The sequence below is a fragment of the Talpa europaea genome (assembly GCF_964194135.1).
Source record: "Talpa europaea genome assembly, chromosome: 12".
NCBI lineage: Eukaryota > Metazoa > Chordata > Mammalia > Eulipotyphla > Talpidae > Talpa > Talpa europaea.
The window spans coordinates 83,807,254-83,825,834 of record NC_140079.1 but is presented as its reverse complement, the minus strand read 5'-3'; the positions used below and the strand labels follow the sequence as shown (position 1 = coordinate 83,825,834).

General features: G+C 43.8%; 1 protein-coding gene across 1 annotated transcript; it reads right to left on the bottom strand.

The window, feature by feature from the left end:
- Positions 1-602: 602 nt before the first annotated feature.
- KDELR2 (KDEL endoplasmic reticulum protein retention receptor 2) lies at positions 603-14,190 on the bottom strand (the record flags this gene model as incomplete). The annotated part of the gene is made up of 5 exons (XM_084249751.1): positions 603-637; positions 1,838-2,090; positions 3,193-3,351; positions 7,820-7,920; positions 14,100-14,190. 5 exons carry the CDS (start codon positions 14,188-14,190, stop codon positions 603-605), a joined length of 639 nt encoding a protein of 212 aa, XP_084105877.1.
- Positions 14,191-18,581: the final 4,391 nt, after the last annotated feature.

Here is an 18,581-nt window from a genome sequence, read left to right as displayed (position 1 = left end):
GTAATGCAAACTGTTAAGACTTGTAAGCCATCCTTAACAGCCTTAACTGTAGTGTTTTGATGTCCAAGAAAGGATTTCCACATCAGGTGCGAAGAAATTTGAACAGATATACCAAATTGAAGATAGTGCCTCAAATTTCAACAAATATTAACTCAGCTCTTGGCAAAAAATAAATATAGTGGAATGTAAGTTTGCTAGATCCAAGAATATATATAATCTACCAAACATCAAGGAGTACAATTTCATTGCAGACAAAAAAAATCAACAAATTCAAAGAATTAAAAAAAAGTTTGCACTTATTCCTCACAAAACCTTCACTTTTGGAAGTACCCCAATTGAAGCTACACACTGAATTTATTAATACAGCATTAAGTTTCTTTGTGTAAAAAAATCTTTGTACATAGTAATAAAAAAAGATAAGGCAAGATGCATCAAACAGAAACCTCTGGTTCTTTTCCTCCGGGTATTACAGAGCCACTGATGACGATCTGCAACAAGAGTGAAGTTTCTGGTTTTCCATATCAAGCATCTTGTGCCTTTGCTGTGGTAAGAATTCTGTCCGAGCACCCTGAAGGACAGATGCTGGTGATGGTCTTTGGCACTTACGCTGGCAGACTGAGCTTCTTTCCCTTGAGCACTAGAATTTTAAAGAGAGGAAAAGAAAACAAAAGGTTGCAGATATTGACAAGCTGAGTTTCCTGCTTCCTCGTCCTACAAGACACTACATTAGCAAAGAGCCCAGAAACAGTCTTTTGGTAACAAATAGTCATTTGATTTTGGTGTCAATAAATGAAGCCCTTGATCTATGAAAAAGTCATGCACATACAGACTGACATTTTCTTGTTTTATTTAAATTAAATCATTTGTAGATGATTTTAAATAATTAAAGCTGATGACCTCAGCTTTACTGAGGTATAATGAATAAAAAAATTGTAAAACACTTAAAGGGAACATCATGGTGATTTGATATATGTTTTTATCGTTAAAGAACTTCCACCATCTAGTTGATACATTATCACCTCACATCAATATGGGTATTTTATTAGTGTACCTGACATAGCAATTATATATGAAAATACAAATAGGACTGAAATTCCTATTAAGTTCACAGAAGCTTTTTGGTATAATCACTTTCCTCTCTGGTCAACACATATTAAAATATAACTATTATGTAGAGATGTCTACGAAATCTTGGCCATCATTTAAAAGAAAAGGGAGATGATATATTCCACTACTAGGAATTTTATATTACAGCAGGGATTCTTATCTTGTGGTCTTTAGTGGGTTCCAGGGACCCCTGCATCCTCTAAAGCTATATGCATACATTTGTATGCATATACTATGCCTCATTTTTTTTTAAGCAAGGACATGGCTTTTGCCATATTTTTGTTAAGTTCATATGTTCCACACTCACCTCAATGCAAATATATACATATACAAGAATGCTAATTTAAGCACTGTATTTCAAAAGAAGCAAATCAGTAATAGCTTAAATACCCATAAACAGGGGACTAAGTAAATTTGGTAACGCACATAAAGAAATATTTATTGACATAAAAACATTAACAGTAATTTTCTCTGAATGGTAGGATTTCAGGAGACTGTCTTCAAAATTATTCATTTTGATTGAATTTTTTACCATGAAAGCATGCCACTGCAGAAAAACAGCTCAGTAAGAGAAAAAGACTAAAAACCCTAACCCAGGATTTTGACAGTCATTAAAATGTTTTTCTGAAGCCAGTCCTGATTTATGAACTAGTGACTGACTAGGAGCAAAGGAGCGCCCCAAAGCACACAGGGCTGTGGGACAAAGCAAGCCTGGCATGGCCCAACATACCTTTTGTTATATACAAGTAAAAGAAGTCACAGTAGAGAATGGTCTGGACAACACCGGCCACCACAGCGATGAGGTCAAAGAAACCCTCAAAGTAGAAGCGCCAGATCCAGTTGACGAGATACAAAGCACGGTAGAGGCCCAGGAAAAACAGGTAATGGGTGGTGATGGTCTCTGCCTCCCCGGTCTTGCTGATCATGAAGAGCTGTGGAAGGATAGCCACCGATTCCAGATAGATGGAGAAGGTCCACAAAATCTGTAAGAGAAAGTGCAGCTTTGGTTAGCATCTAGGACCCACTGTGAACTCACGGGAAATACCCTAGCTTTATGGGGGAGCAGCATAAAAAGAATCTGAGTATCTGAGCCTAGAATCAGGTAGCTTAGCAATTTAATAAATCACAGAAATAGAACTACAGTTAAGAGGCATGGTCATTCCCAATGACAGTTGAGTGGCCTAGACATCTGTACCTTTGCACTTTTATCACCTTATCTCCCATGTGTGGTTTTTCCATGTGCAATTTTCTGTGTATTTTCTACATACATATATAATGCTTCTCCTGGATAAGCTTGTCCTATTCTGAATCAGGGTGGATTTCTTCAGTCAGAGTCAAAACTGATAGCCAGATTCCTTCCCCTTCCTCACTGCTATTTTTCCTCACCAATTGTCTCCTTCCAGACTAGTTAAATATTCTCACTAGTTTTCTTATTTAGGCTTTTTTCGAGTGGTTAAATCCCAGGGATAATTTGGAGTTGTAATCATGCAAATTCTCTGCCCAACATGGTACCTTATTAACTCTGGAGGCAGAAGGACTTGGGAATACTCCTTGGAGTGTGTTAAAAACCCAGGTGCCTCCAGCACCCATCACAAAGCCCAGAGTAGCTCAGTAACCTAATGGAGCCTAGAATACTAGGGAGGACAAGGCACTTAGGAGTAGCCACAGCACTGAACAGAGACGGGGACAGAGCAAATCACTCATCCTCCAAGCAAGGAGTACAGCAGTGTTGCTTCGGGGATTCACTGACATGTTATCAATGTGTGACACCGTCCATGAATAGGAAACAACAGTTGGGTCAGAGTTGGGAGACCACACCATCCAAGCACTCTGACAGGCAGGCCACTGTTTGACACCAAAGAAGTCATGTTTATATTCTAGAGGAGAGTCAGGTAATAAGCTGTTAGCAGAACCCAAATATCTGGATGCTAATTTCTGTCTATGATTAATTTACCCTAAATAGTGCATGTTGTACCAGAAGCTTCCCAACTTAAAAAAATTTTAAAAACCAGAACACGTTATCTGCAAACAGGTCTATTTCCCCAGGGCACCAGGATGAGAACACTAAGTGGCTTCTTAACTAACCTCGAGAGGCGAGAAATCGTGATTGACTAGAAACGAGAGGCCTCCCACAGGGACCACCAGAAACTCGACTCGGAAGGTATCATGATTTCCATCATAGGTTGCCTTAAATTTCATGTAGATCAAATATACTGTCGCATAGGAGCAGGCAATGTAGATAAGCTAAAAACAAAAGAGAAAATATGAGGTCATCAAAACCATACAATTGTTTCAACTCCCTTGGTTTTCTACATCATCTATATATCAATTAATTTAATTTTTTTTAATTTTTACAAGAATTAGGGTATAGGCCAGATGTGCGGGAGGGTGAGAGGACTCACCAGAGACAGAACAGGGTACAGAACAGGCAGAACGACTAAAACACACTGCTGAGGGGAGCAGTGGGCTAGACAGAAGAGGTGTGCCGCGCAATGTGGGTTGTTCTGCGGCCACTGGGGATCGAACCGGCACTGCAGAGGCTGCGGACAGCCTCATAGTGCTGTGCTCAACCGCCTGCACCACCAGGGAGGCCCTATATATCAATTTTTAATTTAAAAAATAGTGTAAAATTCACTTCTTTGGGACATACAGTTCCATGAGTCATATAACCTAAACCACAATCAATTAACAGAATGATTTTATCATACCCTCAACTCAACAATTTCTTCATGCTGCCCCTCTATAGGCAAGTCTCCACCCACTCCCAGCCGCAATTGCTGGAAATTGCCAATCTATTATTGGCCACTGCAGTTTTGCCTTTTTGAGAATGCTACATAAATGGAGCCATGCATATGCTGCCTTTAAAATGGGTTTTTTATAGTTAGCATAATGCATTTGAGATCCAACCATGCTGCTGCATGTTTCTGTTTCTTCATTTTATTACTGAGTGGTACCTGGAAGTACCAGTTTATTCACTTACCAGTCATGGACAGGTGGGTTATTTCCAACTTGGGGAATGGTGGATAAAACTGCAATTATGTATAAAAAACAATTATGTATAGGGCCTCCCTGGCGGCGCAAGGGGTTAAGACGCAATCTATGAAGCTGTTGGCAGCCTCTGCAGCATGAGTTCAATCCCTGGCCAGGGAGATACCCACATGGCGCAGCAGACCTCTCCTGTCTCGCTCTCTGCTCCCCTCAGCAGTGTACTTAGGTCAATCTGCCTGTTCTGTTCCCCACTCTGTCTCTGGTGAATCCTCTCACCCTTGACACCTCTGGCCTGTACCCCAGCTCTTGTGTGCATAAATAAATAAATCTTTAAAAAAAAAATTATGTATAAACTTTTGTGTGAACACAAGCTTTCTTTTCTCCTGGATCCCACCTAGGAGTAAGACTGCTGGATCGTATGTTAAATATAAGTTTAACTGTAGAAACTGCAGTTAATTTTTAATCTCATTTTAAACTACTAAAATAGCAGTTTGTGAAAAAAATGAACACAAAGGTCGATGCAGTTCAAAACCAATGCCCTTCTCTTCGTTATGAAGGTATTTCTTAGTGCTTGCCTAAAGATCAGATAAACAATGTAGCTCATGCTAATCTTGGCAATGCTGGCTTTACTTAAATTGTTATTTAACACTGAACACTCAGATTGTTGCTATGAAATTCTGTCTTTGGTAATGTAACAAAAGCAAAACCAAAAGTAAGTGATAACTTGTGAAACATTGCTGCCTACAAGGGATGGATTTTGTCCATATAGTAGTAAAGCTGTTAAAGCATAGCTAGTAAATTACATGTTCTTTCATATTCAAAAAGTCAAACACCACATATTCATCTAACTCACAGGAAAAGTCTTATATTCTGAAATACACCAATTTTCAGATTGCAGAATTTTAGGCCTAAGAACCAAATAAGAGACTTAGCTTATGGACAGCGACAACTGGGATATCTTTTGGAACTTGTTCAATTTAATTAGGAAGTCATTTGGGAAATGACTTAATAGGAAAATAAGAGCAATCATCAAGCTATCATAGGCTTCAAAACATAACAAAGATAATCAACAGTCCTTGGCATCTCACCAGGAAGTTATATTGGCAAATAAAAAAATCAACAAAATTTAAGTATGATGTGAGTGTAGTTTCTGACACAGTATAGCCCATATTAGTTATGTTAAAGAAGTTTCCTTCTATCATCAGCTTTCTAAGAGATTTTATTACTTTGAGCTTTTCTTCATCAAATGCTTTCTGAACTATTGAGAGAGCTAAATAATTTAGTCCACCAGTATGGTGAATTACATCACTTCTAAGGTTTAAAATTGTTGGTCATACCCACACACACCCCATACTAAAAAAAAAGCCTAAACAAACCAAGGAAGACAACCATTGTATACTGTTAGTTTTCTTCACACACACACACACACACACACACACACACACACACACGCATGAATATGAATAGCATGTCACCTATAAAACCAAAATACACATACATCTATACATACAATCTCCTGCAGCAGAACATCCATTCAAGCTCACAGTAGCTGGGGGGGGTCCTCCTGAACCTAGTCTATAGCCAGATTATGTCCATCATGGCTTCAGCAGTCACTTGGGAAAGAAACTGTTTTTCTCCTCTGATCAATGCTCTGCATTTAAAATAAAAAGCTACCAGAACACAAAACTCACCTGTCATTCCTATGATTTTCAGGAGATTATGCTTAGAAATCAGAACCAAGTAAGTATTCCTTGGAAAGAGAGGTATCCTGAGGGGGAGAGGAGGAATTCTTGCTCACTTGCTTCTGATACCTGCAGTTTTAACTTCCTAGACAAGCAGGGATCTAGCCATTTTTAAGAACACTAAGGAGTTCCTGACAGCCATTCCTTAGTAACAGAGTACCAACAATCAAGCGCCTACACTAGTGCCCCGCAAGCATTTATAGAATCATTGCCCCATGTTTTCCTCTCATAGCAGTTATCACAAGCTGCAGTCTTTCAGTTTGTCTGCTGATGATGGGTCTAGTCTCCCCCACCAAACAGTAAGTCTCCTGCTGGTTTTCTGCCCTGTTCTCCGTGCTAGAAGGTGTCCAAGCCTATATGAGCTTAAGGACCACGTGAAAGAGCAGAGGTCTCCCTAAGCGTGAAGTGTGTACCACCACGGTTTATAAGATGTTAGGTGCTACAAAAACAGTTTATGGTGTTTTTTTTTAAAGATTTATTTATTTATGAATACAAGAACTGGGGTACAGGCCAGAGGGGTGCGGGGAGTGAGAGGTTTCACCAGAGAAAGAGTGGGGAAAAGAACAGGCAGATCGACTGAAATACACTGCTGAGGGGAGCAGCGGGCAAGCCAGGAGAGGTCTGCTGCGCCATGTGGGTTGTTCGCCGTGGGGATTGAACTCACGCTGCGGTGGCTGTGGATAGCTTCATAGGTTGTGTCTTAACCCTTTGCACACTAGGGAGGCCCCCTATAGTTTGTGTGTTTTTTTTTTTATAGAGGCATTTTTTTTTTTTTATTTAGTTTGTTTGTTTGTTTGTTTTGTTTATACATGCACTGGGTACAGTCAGAAGCGCGGGAGGGTGAGAGAATTCACCAGAGTCAGAGCGGGGAGCAGAGCAGGCAGAAGGACCGAAGTACACTGCTGAGGGGAGCAGCGGGCGGCAGGAGAGGTCTGCGCGCCATGCGGGACCCTCCTCCAGTGGCCGGGGAGCAGCCGGGGATCGAACCCGCGCCGCAGCCGCGGGCAGCTTCTCAACCCAGCGCTCAACTGCTGCGCCACCTGGGAGGCCCTATAGTTTGTGTTTTAATAAACATTTGTCTTTAGAATAATACAAGGACACTAAAGGTATCATGGATACTAATCCTTAAGGCAAGTTAGAGGGTTTAAAAACAATCTAAGGGGCCTCCCTGGTGGTGCAGGCAGTTGAGCGCAGCACTGTGAAGCTGTCCACAGCCTCTGCAGTGCTTGTTCGATCCCCGCCGGCCACAGAGCAACCCACATGGTGGGGCAGACCTCTCCTATCTCACCTGCTGCTCCCCTCAGCAGTGTTTTTCAGTCAGTCTGCCTATTCTGTTCCCCATTCTGTCTCTGGTGAATCCTCTCACCCTCCCGCACATCTGGCCTGTACCCCAGTTCTTGTATAGATGGATAGATCTTTAAAAAAAATAATAATAATAAACATCTAAGTAAATTAGGGCAAATGCTGCTTAAGCACAGCAGAAATAAAAAAATGCACATATAGAAGTTTAAGAAAGATATAAAAAAACAAGGAGGAGATGCCTACACAAATCCCTCACACAGCAGCAAAATGAGACACTGCAGCAAGGAGCCACTTTCATTCCTTGTTCTGAACTGACTTGCTGGGTTTCCCAGGGAATCTGTAATTTCTCACTGCTTGAAACATAATTGCCACCCTTTTTTTTTGTGGGGTTATCAAGAACTTTAGAAGTTTATCATACTTGAGGAACTTAGCATTTCAAAATCTCTGTGTGCAAAGTACTTTAATTAAGTAGATGCTGCTTTAAAACAAAAAATAGGCTTAGTGATAACTCTATTTCTAGTTACATGTACAAGGTGGTCTAAAAGTTTAAGTCAAGAACACCATATTTAGACATTATTCTTGCAGATATTTAAGTAAACATGCAGCTGACAAAAACTCCAGTTTTCACGGGCCTGTGAATTATGGATAAAATACATTCCCCCTTGGATGCCATACCATACCTTCATAGATGTATTATATAATGAAATAAATGAAGTAAAAAGATCCAGGTAACGAGTTGTGAAGACCAGTGCAAACAGAAGTTGGCTTTTTCCAGAAATACCTGAAGAAACAAAGGAGAGCATCAGAAAAGCCCTGAAGAGTGTAATGATTCTGTACATAATGCTGTGCATAACGTACAGATATAGTAAGCGAGACACCAGGGGTCAAAGGCCAATGTCTGGGATGATGCTAAATAAATGAGAGCAGTTTTAGTTTTTCTTTCCCTTAATATTTTTGCTTCCATGGGGAGCATCTAACAACTTTTCTCTCTTACTATGATGAGTGGCTCTGGGAAAGTGATTTACTTATGCCATCACCAATGTACCAGGATGTATATCATTCAAATGAACATTATAATCCTTAAATATGTAACCTCAGCTAGGAATAAATTTGATATTCGTTATTTAGACTTGTAAATTGTCTGTTACTTTTAGCATCTTACTTTTCATTTTAAAACAATACTTCATGATAACTAATCTTTCTAGGACTGAAATAGTAACTAATCTTTTTAGGACTGCAATGACTAAGGGGATGAGGAACCAGGTGGAGAACCTCCATCCAGCCCCCATGACAGCAGTGTGGCCTCCCAAGGTGACTTCTCTGGTGAGGGCATCAGTTGGACACTGATTTTTAAAATTCCATCTCTTAGATTCAGCACCCAACCAACTTCATACTACCATAAAAACGTTCCTGAATGTTATGCCAACACAAGAATGGGAACCTTTAACTATGCCAATCAGAGCAGCAGTCTGTTTTTAACATCTTGAAACTACCACCTCTAACAAGCAACCCACCTCCAGAGCACGACTCATGGAGACTCAGCTGGAGAAGTTTAGAAGGTCACATAGTAAGCATGCTTTTCTGACATCTATATTTCAACAAATATTTATGTCAAGAGACTGGAAATACGGGTTTTGGATGTTGGAGAGTAAGTGAATTCACTACGGAAAATAAAGGCTGACTAGCTATCAGAACACACTCACCCTCATCTACAGTGCAAACTTCACACCACCAGATATTTAAGTAAGCAGGTATTTAGCAGAAATACCAGTTTCCAAATTATTAGCACTATTCCCCTGGAACATGAAAATCACATTGTTTAAAAATATTTTACAAGCCAATTTTGTAACTGAAAGTCAGTCCGGATAGAAGCTGCTTTTTATATATGAATAACTGCAGTTCCAGTCTATTCACCAACACCTAGATAGAAACTAAAAGAAATTTCTTTCAGTTTCTGTGCTTCTGAATCTATCAGTAGTAGCTAATTTCTGGGCCAAAAGGTAGAGATACAGCCAGTAAGACTTTTCTTTTAGACTTTCCTCCAATAACGGGAAACTTTTTTCCCCTATAGAAGATCACTGTTCCAAAGGAGAAACAATGGGGATGCCAGTGACATAAAACCAGGGAGACAGAGGACAAGAAGGATAGGGAGCATGTGTGGGTCACATACGACATTGAAGCCTTGAAAGATAAATTTCCTATATAGTTCTAACACTTTAAATGAAAAATTATAGGGCACTCATGGCATTTTTGTTATAAGGGCTTTGTTCTAATGGGATTTTGGCAGTAGGCATATGGGAAATTTTGCCATTGTCAGCATTCCTATGCTAACCGTCAGGGACTATCCTATTGCTTTTACTACGCGCGCCTCTGAGGCCCAACTCACACATCACTTCCTCTGGGAAGTCATCTTTGAAGACAGCCTTCCTTGGTACTATTTATTCATTCAGCAAGTACACAATGGGAACTGCTTCATGCCAGCCACTGCTCTCCATTACAGTACTTATAAAAACACACCGTGATAATCTGATGGCCTGTCTCCCCTCTCCTATACCCCGCACCAGACACCAAACTTTCCAAAGGCTGGGGTCATGACTTTTTCCATTTTTTATTCTCTGTGCTGAGCACTCGGTCTAACACATAGCAGGGCTAAGAAAATATATGCTGAGTGGATAAACAAGTGAACAAAAGAAAATGGAATATATTTTATTTCATGTCATGGGGTAAATTCTCATTTTGCAATTTTTCTGGATAATACTTTCAAACAGTTCTTAAGTCATTCTGTGTCTCTATCACGGTAAACAGACAGTGTGCTTTGGGCCCTGCCCTAATTAACTACCATGAGAGGGTGGGCAAACTCCTTGGGCAGAGCATGGCTAGAGGAGCAGGCATGTGGCCTGGAGCTTATCCAGCGGTACAGAATCCACACAGGAGCCACCATGATGGGAATCTGAGGATGCTTCTATCACTTTACTCTCTTTTCCCTGCCTGTGAACTTGATTAATAAGAAGTAACTTTTTCTTTTAAAACAAGAAACCTTTCCTGCCTTCAGAGCAAGGCACGGGTCCTAACTGAAGACAGAGCAGGGGCAGGAATCTCCTTCTGGGGGGAATCCTGCTCCCAAGGTCAGTTCTGTCTTGGGATCAAAGCATGCAAAGGCTATCAGGTAAAAAGCTCTCACAGAATAATCACTGAATAAAAGCCCACAATTATACACTGTGTATGTTACTTTAAGTGCCAAGTGAAAAGTTTCTTATATTCCCATTGCCTTATAAAATAGAACCTTCAACCAAAGAGAAAAGTTTCCATGAATTATTTTTGTCCTGGTCACACACTGGGGATGCTTCCAAACTCTGTAGGCCAGACCACCAGGATAATCTTCACAGTGGCTCTCAGCAAGGGTGAGCTCATGGTAACCACTATCTCAAAGGAGTTATCTACTTTCCTAAAGGCCAGCTAACTTTCTCTGGAACCAGTAGCCCCATAGTTAGAAACCACTTCATAACACTACTCTTGGATTTAGGGAGACACCTTGGAGTCAGAGGGTCTAGGTTCAAGCTCAGTTACCCCATTTAGGGTAACTGGGCTCATTACATTATTGGTCCTTCCTAAACCTCACTTTCTCACCTATCAATTGGGGACAAATTAAGCCAACTTTGTGGGATTGTTAGGAGGAGGAAAAGGTGACAGCTGCTATAAAAAGGGTGCTAGGAATGTGATGGCAAACTTGATGACAACAATAAAAGATGTTCTCCATTTGCTTCAAAAAAATATAAACTGATTATGTAAAATGCATATGCGTGAAATGTCTATGCCCCCTTCATGTTTGGTAGATGAAAAATCTAAAGCCTATATAACCACAGGAAACAGCAATCTAAACAATAGGTGGAGGAGGGAAAGGGAGAGAATAAAGGAGGAGGGCTGGGAGTCATGGATCCCAGAAGGACTGCACTAGTGATTTAAGCCCAATGGATAGAGCTCTGTTGGTAACTGTCGGCCTGCAGGAAAACGTAGATAGGACGTTCTGCATCTATAAACCAAGTCTTCCTCTCCCAAAGCCATCCACATCAGTGTTTAAGACAAGAATAAAGAGATAATTGTGGTTCCAGCTGCAATGACAGTTCAGAAATAAGAAAAACACACTTCATTTGGGCATCCCTCTGAAATAGCAATGGCAGCCACAGGAAAATACTGATTCAAACAAAGGTAAACCAAGATCATGCCCCCACTTTAACACAGGTCCTTTAAGACAGATGTTCTCAATTAGACAGTAAGGAAAACAGAGTCTCCATCTTCTTCATTGACCTGTCTCATCCCTCACCCCAAGGGAAAAAAGCAACATGATTCTGAAGCTGCAGGCATGTTCAAAACATGTGCCAACATCCTAATGTGAACCTCAAACCAGTATTTTCAAAGCGAGAAACACAACCTGGATGACTCCAGTTATTTGAGAAACTCATATCAAATTCTTACTCCTTCAATAGTCTCTAAACAATTTCTATAATTTAGGATGGAAAAACAAAGCTGGTAGTTAAATTTGGTGCTAAATTCTGATGATTTTGATATTTAAAATGTCAAATCTCATGTACAAGAACTAAAACAATCCTAAGCCTGAGGATGAAATTAGATTAACAATGGCCTATAACTACAGTTAACTATAGGAATACTTGGCAAACTCACATGAACTTAATTTATTGTCCACATTATTTTGGCTCTGGTATTTTATATTTTCCTAAATGTTCCTAATATCCCAAATGAAAATAGTGAACGTTAAAAAACAAACAAAACATCATGCCCTTTCACCTTCTCCTTAAGAATTCTAAGGAGGTCCCCTTAAGAATTCTATTTACAGAGTAGCACTGAATTCTCTCATACATCTTAGTTTTTAGACACATTTAGGAGACAGGATGCCTAACACTAAAGAATACATCTTTAAGGGCCTCTCCGATGGCGCAGCGGTTGAGCGCTGGGTTGCGAAGCTGCCGGTTCAATCCCCGGCCACCGGAGGAGGATCCCACATGGTGCGCAGACCTCTCCTGCCGCCCGCTGCTCCCCTCAGCAGTGTACCTCGGTCCCTCTGCCTGCTCTGCTCCCCGCTCTGGCTCTGGTGAATTCTCTCACCCTCCCGCGCTTCTGACTGTACCCAGTGCATGTCTAAACAAACAAATAAATAAAAATAAATAAATAAATAAAGCATGCCTCTATTAAAAAAAAAAAAAAGAATACATCTTTAAAATTCTCATTACAAGAAGAAAACACCGCAAGTGTGGGTGGTGATGTTAACCAAACTTAATGTGGTACATATTTTGTTACATGTATCAAACCCCAAACTAATACAACATAACAAGTCAATTATATCTCAATAAAACATGGAAAATAACATTTTCTTAGTGTAATAAAAAAGTGCCCTAAACTATGGGTCTGACATCAAAGTAGACAGAAATCCTTAATGGAGAGTTACTGCTTGCCTGTGTTTCAATCCTGGCTCTTTACCACTAATTTCCTCACCTCCTTTAATCTCAGCTTCTTCCCTCACAGAATGAGGACAAAAGAACAATTCATAAGGTTATTTTAAGGACTACATGGGATAAGCCACTTAAGGCATTTAGCTCATTACCTAGTGAGTACCCTTAAATGTCAGCTACAATTGCTGCAATTATTTTGCTGTCAGTGAAAATCACACATTTGAACCTCTCAGAACTGTGAAAATTTGAGAACCTCCAAGCCAGATATGCTGGTTTCAGTACATGGACTTTGTAACATCCATTTTGATTGCTCAAAGGTCTTTTGCTTACTTCCTGGATCTCAGCTATGTTCCAGGGAGACAGGTGAGGCCTGAAGACAGCATTCAAAAGATGTGGTGTAACTTTAGATGTGGAGATTCTTAGAACTCAATGAGGTAAATGGAATCTTTGCACCCAGGTCCTTTAGGACTCCATCTTTTACTGCCTCTGCAAAATTAAAGTTCTTGAATTCATCAAAAGTTATTTCTCTGAAGCAATGTTACCAAATTACTTTAAAATTCTCCACTCTTAAGCTTTTAAGATGAGTGAAATATACAACTTTACAACTAATATCTGGAAAGACGCGTCTCACTGCCTCCCAGCAAAGCATGCGTGAAATGTGCACTCCCCGGGAGGGAGTCGCCAACTCACTGGTGACGTGGAGTGAGGAGTTACAGGAGGCAGGCAACCTCCGCGGTACCCGGCGCCGCAGATTTAAGAGCAGCCGTTATTAGATGGAGGAGCTCAGATCGGACAAATCAGTTCTGTTGCTCAAAACAGCATTAACTGCCCCCAAGGAACTCACTTAGCGACCTCCCCACCCCCCCTCCCGTGGCGGGCATGATCCTATCCTGCACCCAAGCGCTGGGGTGAAGCCCGCATAAACTGGGGACAGTGCTCACTCGACACCTTAACCTGAGGGCCGGTCCTGCAAGGAGCAAAGTGGGGGACGGGATGACCTCTCCCCGCGCCAGCCCCACCTCCCAGGCTGGCCTGGCTGCCACGTCAGGCCGAAACCGCCGCGATCCTGCCCATCCTCCTCCCGCTTGTCCCATTGATTCGCCGGCTCCCAGCACTCTGGACCCCGGTCCAGGACACCCGACCCGCGCGCCGAGAGAGCCCATTAAAGCCGGGCTGCGGGGGCGCCCCTGGCGGGCACCCCCCTCCAAACTTCCCCGAGAAAGCAGGGTTCCGCGCAGTCCGGTTGGCGCCTTCCTCCGCCCGACCGCTCAAGTTCGGCAGAGCCCCAAGTGCACAGCGCGGCCCAGAGCAGGGACACCCCGCCCGGGCCCGAGCGCCCGCCCGAGGGGCTGCAGGCGCCCTGCTGGAGGCGGCCGGCCGCGGGCCGGCAGAGGGGGTGTGTCAGGCCGGCGCGGCCGGCAGGCCGAGGTCGGCAGCTCCTCGGGCGACCCGGCCCCGCGCCCGAGCTTCCCCGGGGCCTTGCCCGGCCGCTCACCGGCGCAGGAGCGAGTCTTCCAGATCTTCAGTAGCAGGATGACGATGGCCGCCAGGTGGGACAGGTCCCCGGTGAGCCGGAAGATGTTCATGGCGACGGCTGTCAGCGCGGTGGCCCCGGGGCTCGGTGGCTCAGGAGGCGTCGGCGGCCCCTGAAAGGAAGCGGCGAAGATGGCGAAAGCGGGCGCGACGTGGCCAGAGACGTGGCCGAACTGCCGGCGCGCGCGCGGGGGAGTCTGGGAGAGCGGGCGGTGCCAGGCCCCGCCCCCGTGCCGCCCCTTAAAGGGGCCGCGCCCGCGCGCGGGCCGGGGCCAGGGCGCAGCTTCGCGGCCTGGGTCCCGAGCGCCCAGTCATGTTTCTTCTTCCTGCTGCCAGATGCCCGGTTTTCCCTCGAGTGCCAGCAGTTTTCTTTCATATTTGCAACGAAGTCCGCCCCACTGTGACCCAGCTCGAGCCATTGTGCCCTTAGACCCAGGCCCTCATGGAAGGGGACGGTGGCGGGGCACAGAGGGGCAGGCAGCCAGGACCCCGTCTGCAGGCAGCGGCAAGAATGGAACCATGGCGGGGCCAACACTCCACCCCTCTGTTGCATGCTCCATCATCTCATTTGCAAAGCCTCGTTTGCAAAGCACAAATTCAAAGATAACATTGAAAATCGGAGGATAGTGCCAGCGGGGTAGGAAGCCTTGAGTGTAGGGCCCTTTTGTTCCTGTGACACTGCACTGGTCGCTGGTCAGAGCCAGCTCTCAGATGCCACAAACAACACAAAATCCAAGGGGAAAGTGCCATATTCTTATTAACTGCCTCGCACACTTCTGTAATACTTTTTCTTAGGTTTTTTTCACTGTGCATTCTTTGGTCACCTCTGATATGACAACCAGTAGAAAATATTCTAGAGGGGGGAGAGAAAAATGATCCTTTCCTGCAGCATGGCTGAATTTTTTTCTGTTTACGTTTTGGAAACATTCCCTTCATCTTCTTGATCTGTTATTGGTAATATCGAGGAAATTTGGGGGTCTGTTTACACAGGTGTGAATATAGATCAAGTTATTTTGTCTAGAAGCTATATGATTTCAGTGCATCTGGTTTTCTTACACAGGGACTAATGTGACACACTTGAATTGATGACACTAATTAACCAGCTTGTGGGCAGTCCTCCTTGTATTTCATGGTTTCGGTGATTTTAAGAAGATATATCCACAAATTAGTTGACACTTGCCTTAAAAGGGGAAGTTGGGCCTCCCCTGGCGGCGCAGAGGTTGAGCGCTGGGCTGTGGGGGCTGCCTGCAGCCTCTGCAGCTGCAGGTTCCTTCCCCAGCCACCTGCAAGGGTCTCACCAAAAAAAAAAAAAAAAAAGGAGGGGGGGGGACTTAATTCCATTCCCGTTGAGCATGGATTGGACTGAGTGACTCACTCCTAACAAATAGAAAGTGGCAGAGATGATAAGGTATCACTTCTAGGACTAGGTCATAAAAGGTATTCTTGCTTCCTCTTTGTTCTCTCTCAGATCACTCTCTCTGAGGGAGGAAGCCAGCTGTCAGGCCTTGAACATACTCAGGTAGTCATATGAGTAGATAGGTTCACATACAGAAATGAGTAATCTTGTGCACAGCCATCTAGGAGCTGGGGTCTCCTGCTAACAGTCACATGAGTGAGCCCCAGTCAAGTCTTCAGATGAATGCAACTTGGTAATCCCTTAACAGTAACTATTGGGGATCTATAATTTAAAAGAACCCAATAAAACCTGTGCTCAAAATGTAGAAGAGAATGTAACAGTTATTGAATAAGCACCAAATTAATATGCATCACAGGCAATATATGTATTTTAAAGACAGAAAGAAGGAAACCTCACTCTTTTTAATAGCCAGGCAGATACAATCCATTTCATACATGTGAGTGATCATTACACAAAAGAAAAAAGAGAAAATGTCTTGTATCTTTTTGCCAAGCAGAAAATTATTGCCTGGAACCAATTATTGCCTGGAGCTGTTACCGTAGCAAGTACAAGCAGGAAGTAATAATAACTTGGAGCCAACTCAAGTAGGAGCTGTATAACTTGGAGGTACATAGGCTAAAATCCTCCAGAGACATGGAGACAAAGTGCCCACATAGTCTCCCACTGGTAGCAGATTTCATAATGACATCCCCTTCTGCCAGGGACTGTCTTTGCTCCATCCACCTATGTGGGCTGGATGGCCAGCTGGGCACCCAGGGATCCAGCTCCTAAGTCCCATCTAGTCAACAGCTATCCCAGGCCCCTCCCAGGTGCAACTGTCATGGAATGGGTTCTCCAGAAGCAGATACCACTGAGACAGTAGGGGGTATGAGATGTTCATTAGAAATCTACACTTGTGCCTCCCTAGTGGCGCAGGCGGTTAGGTTAGGTTGAGCACTGCACTGTGAAGCAAGCCGCAGCCTCTGCAACACCGGTTCGATCTCAGCCTGCCAGTGAGAATCCCATATGGCGCAGCAGACCTCTCCTGTCTCGCCTGCTGCTCCCCTCAGCAGTGTCTTCAGTCCATCTGCCTGTTCTGTTCCCCTCTCTGTCTCTGGTGAATCCTCTCACCCTCCCGCATCTCTGACCTGTACCCTGGTTCTTGTATAAAAATAAATAAATCTTAAAAAAAAAAAAAAAAAAAGAAATCTACATTCATGGAAGGAAGTGGGGGAAGCAGGATTTGGGAGCAGGAGAAGTCAAAATGGCATGCAGGTCCAACAAACCCACATGATGGGCTGTTCTAGACTGCATGTGGTCCATTAAGAGTGTCCCTCTTCAAGGCAAAATGGCCTTGCGTGATAGGGCTCTCGGTAGCTGAGGCCAGTCCTGAATGCTGATACCTGGAGCCCCACAGCCGGGCAGCAAGCCCTTTCTTGAAAGGAGATCTAGGGAGTGAATCTATTTATCTGCCACAGAAGTTGTGCGGCTAGTGGGGTAAAAGTAAGTTGTGAAGTCTAGAGGGCCAGCAGCTAATCTGCAAAATAACCCTTTCGCCAGTAAAAGCTTAAAATGGGTAGTGGCGGTCTCAGTTACAGAGAGCTACTTTGCCTAAGGTCACACCCTTGTGGGACAGCCACACACAGAGACCAGCATAAAGGCCAGGCCATGCAGCCCACCACAGCCATGCTAGGGGACAATCCAGAGTTCTCCTCAGGTGAGCTGAGCCTGCATTAGGCCTGCATTGAGTTTCTTTCCCTTCCCAGGAATTGATCCCCAATAAGCCTCTTGCACCCCAAGCTCTATCACAATGTCTGCCTCCAGAGAGCCCAACCTTTGATACCTCTGATGCCAAATGCTCCGGGACATCAGGATATTGCCTCTGGCCTTACACCTGGTACAAGGTGAGTTGGCAAAGGTATTTCGGAACCATACACAGAGAGAGCTAGCAGTCACATGGATGGGACTTTGTGGCCCAAAAATGAGTCCCACAAAACCTAAACCAAATGTACACTCAATGCAACTTTCCCTGAGCCAGACCCAAAAAAGGCCTGGGACCTCTCCATTAACACTCAGTGTGTTGGGCCTCCCCGGTGGCGCAGCGGTTGAGCGCTGGGTTGCGAAGCTGCCCGCGGCCTCTGCGGCGCCGGTTCGATCCCCGGCTGCTCCCCGGCCACCAGAGGAGGGTCCCACATGGCGCGCAGACCTCTTCTGCCGCCCGCTGCTCCCCTCAGCAGTGTACTTCGGTCCTTCTGCCTGCTCTGCTCCCCGCTCTGGCTCTGGTGAATTCTCTCACCCTCCCGCGCTTCTGACTGTACCCAATGCATGTATAAACAAACAAACAAACAAACAAATAAATAAATACATAAATAAAAATACATGCCTCTTTAAAAAAAAAAAAAAAAAAACACTCAGTGTGTTAATGAGGGACAGAGAGATAGAGACAGTGATCTTAACCAACTGTGGCTCAAAATGTCTCACTTTTACATGATCTGCAAAAACATGACTCTGTGAGTGCACCCTGAGAGTCTCTCGCAGGGCCTTGGAAGTGGTCTGCGTAAGTGAGGGCCCAGGAGCTTCATGGTAAATGAACTGCTAGGAGGCATTTTGTCTTGTTGTTTTTTAATTTGTACCATATATATTATAAAATTGCATCACCTTTTTATTTTTATTTTTTTTAAGATTTATTTACTTATGCATACAAGAGCTGGGGGACAGGTCAGAGATGTGGAGGGGTGAGAGGATTCACTAGAGACAGAGTTGGGAACAGAACAGGCAGATAGACTGAAGTACACTGCTGAGGGGAGCAGCGGGCTAGTCAGGAGAGGTCTGCTGAGCCATGTGTGTTGCTCTCTGGCCGGGGGATCGAACTTGTGCAGCAGTGGCTGTGGATAGCTTCTTAGGTTGTGTCTTAACCCCTAGTGCCTCCAGGGAGGCCCCCGCATAATCTTTTTAAATGACTTAATAAATTATAACCATTTTTTTCATCATTCCTCCTGGTACTTCCTGGGTACTTCTTAAACTTTTAGTGTGTCCTTTTTCAACAAA